The sequence below is a fragment of the Penaeus monodon genome, chromosome 20 (assembly GCF_015228065.2).
Source record: "Penaeus monodon isolate SGIC_2016 chromosome 20, NSTDA_Pmon_1, whole genome shotgun sequence".
NCBI classification, from domain to species: domain Eukaryota; kingdom Metazoa; phylum Arthropoda; class Malacostraca; order Decapoda; family Penaeidae; genus Penaeus; species Penaeus monodon.
In genome coordinates this window covers 46,188,493-46,189,471 of record NC_051405.1, presented here as the reverse complement: position 1 = coordinate 46,189,471, position 979 = coordinate 46,188,493, and the positions used below count along the sequence as shown (strand labels likewise).

General features: G+C 52.0%; 1 protein-coding gene across 1 annotated transcript in view; it reads left to right on the top strand.

The window, feature by feature from the left end:
• Positions 1–35: 35 nt before the first annotated feature.
• Positions 36–979, top strand: part of LOC119585879 (signal recognition particle subunit SRP68-like) — a gene marked incomplete in the record, with an annotated part of 16,756 nt that continues 15,812 nt past the window's right edge. Inside the window, 1 exon segment of the mRNA XM_037934610.1 lies at positions 36–123. Within this exon segment, the coding sequence (XP_037790538.1) occupies positions 36–123 (88 nt within the window).

The window sequence follows — 979 nt, the reverse complement described above, 5'->3', positions numbered from 1 at the left end:
CAGGTGGCAGGGAGCCTCTGCGGCAGTGAGGAGCCATGGCGGAGAAGGAGCGCACGCCCGAGGCCGCCGCGCCCGTGGAGAAGCCCAGCAAGGCGCCCAGGAGGACCCTGGCCACCGTCAAAGGTGAAAAACCCCTCGGTCGTCCGGCCGCCGCTGGCGGGGCGCGAGCAAGTAGGGATATTCGGTCCAAAACCCCCAAAATCCAGCGGGCATCTGCTCACGTCCTTGCTCAGCGTAAACACATTTTGACATGCATGATTCCCCGAAGTTTTAACCTGGACGATTGAAACCCCGCTTTCCCTCGGTCATGTTTAATCCTTATTGCTAAAGCCTTAACACGGCAACGATCATGGCAACGGGGCCTTGCCAGGCCGCGCCGAGCACGATGTCAGCTGTCAGCACCGACGCCAGGCACAGCGCTCTGGGGAAGGCCTGGGAGTTATAAACGTACCAAAGGATGGACAAACTCCCTTCCCTAGTTTCACGAAGGGAGAAGGAAATCCCTTTGTAGTTCATCAATGCCACACGATTAGAGATGAGGTTTTCCAAAAAACAGCTGCTGCTCACTCTAGACCTCACTCAACACACTTGCCTCTCCTTCAGAGTGTAGGCATTTATATTGGCGACGTCTAACTGGTGTACATCAGCAGAAACATTCCCTCAGGTACTTTTATGTGAATGCAAGGAATGCAACTTATTAAACGCTCATTTTCTGTCACCTGTGGCTGGTACAGATGGCAAATATTTAGAGGACATCCGCATTGCTTTTCAAACTTGTCTCCAAAACCTCGTGCAGCGGTGGTGCAATATTGAACGATCACGGCAGCTTTGCCTATGGTGGGTGGTTGTTGGCCTTTGCCGAGGGGACAATATATGCTGAGGCAGGAATGCTTTCTGAAGGTTACCATTGCTTCCACTTTACAGGATTGTGGAACAGAACTGTTTGGTATAGTTTGTTTCATACAGCCATATAGTACAA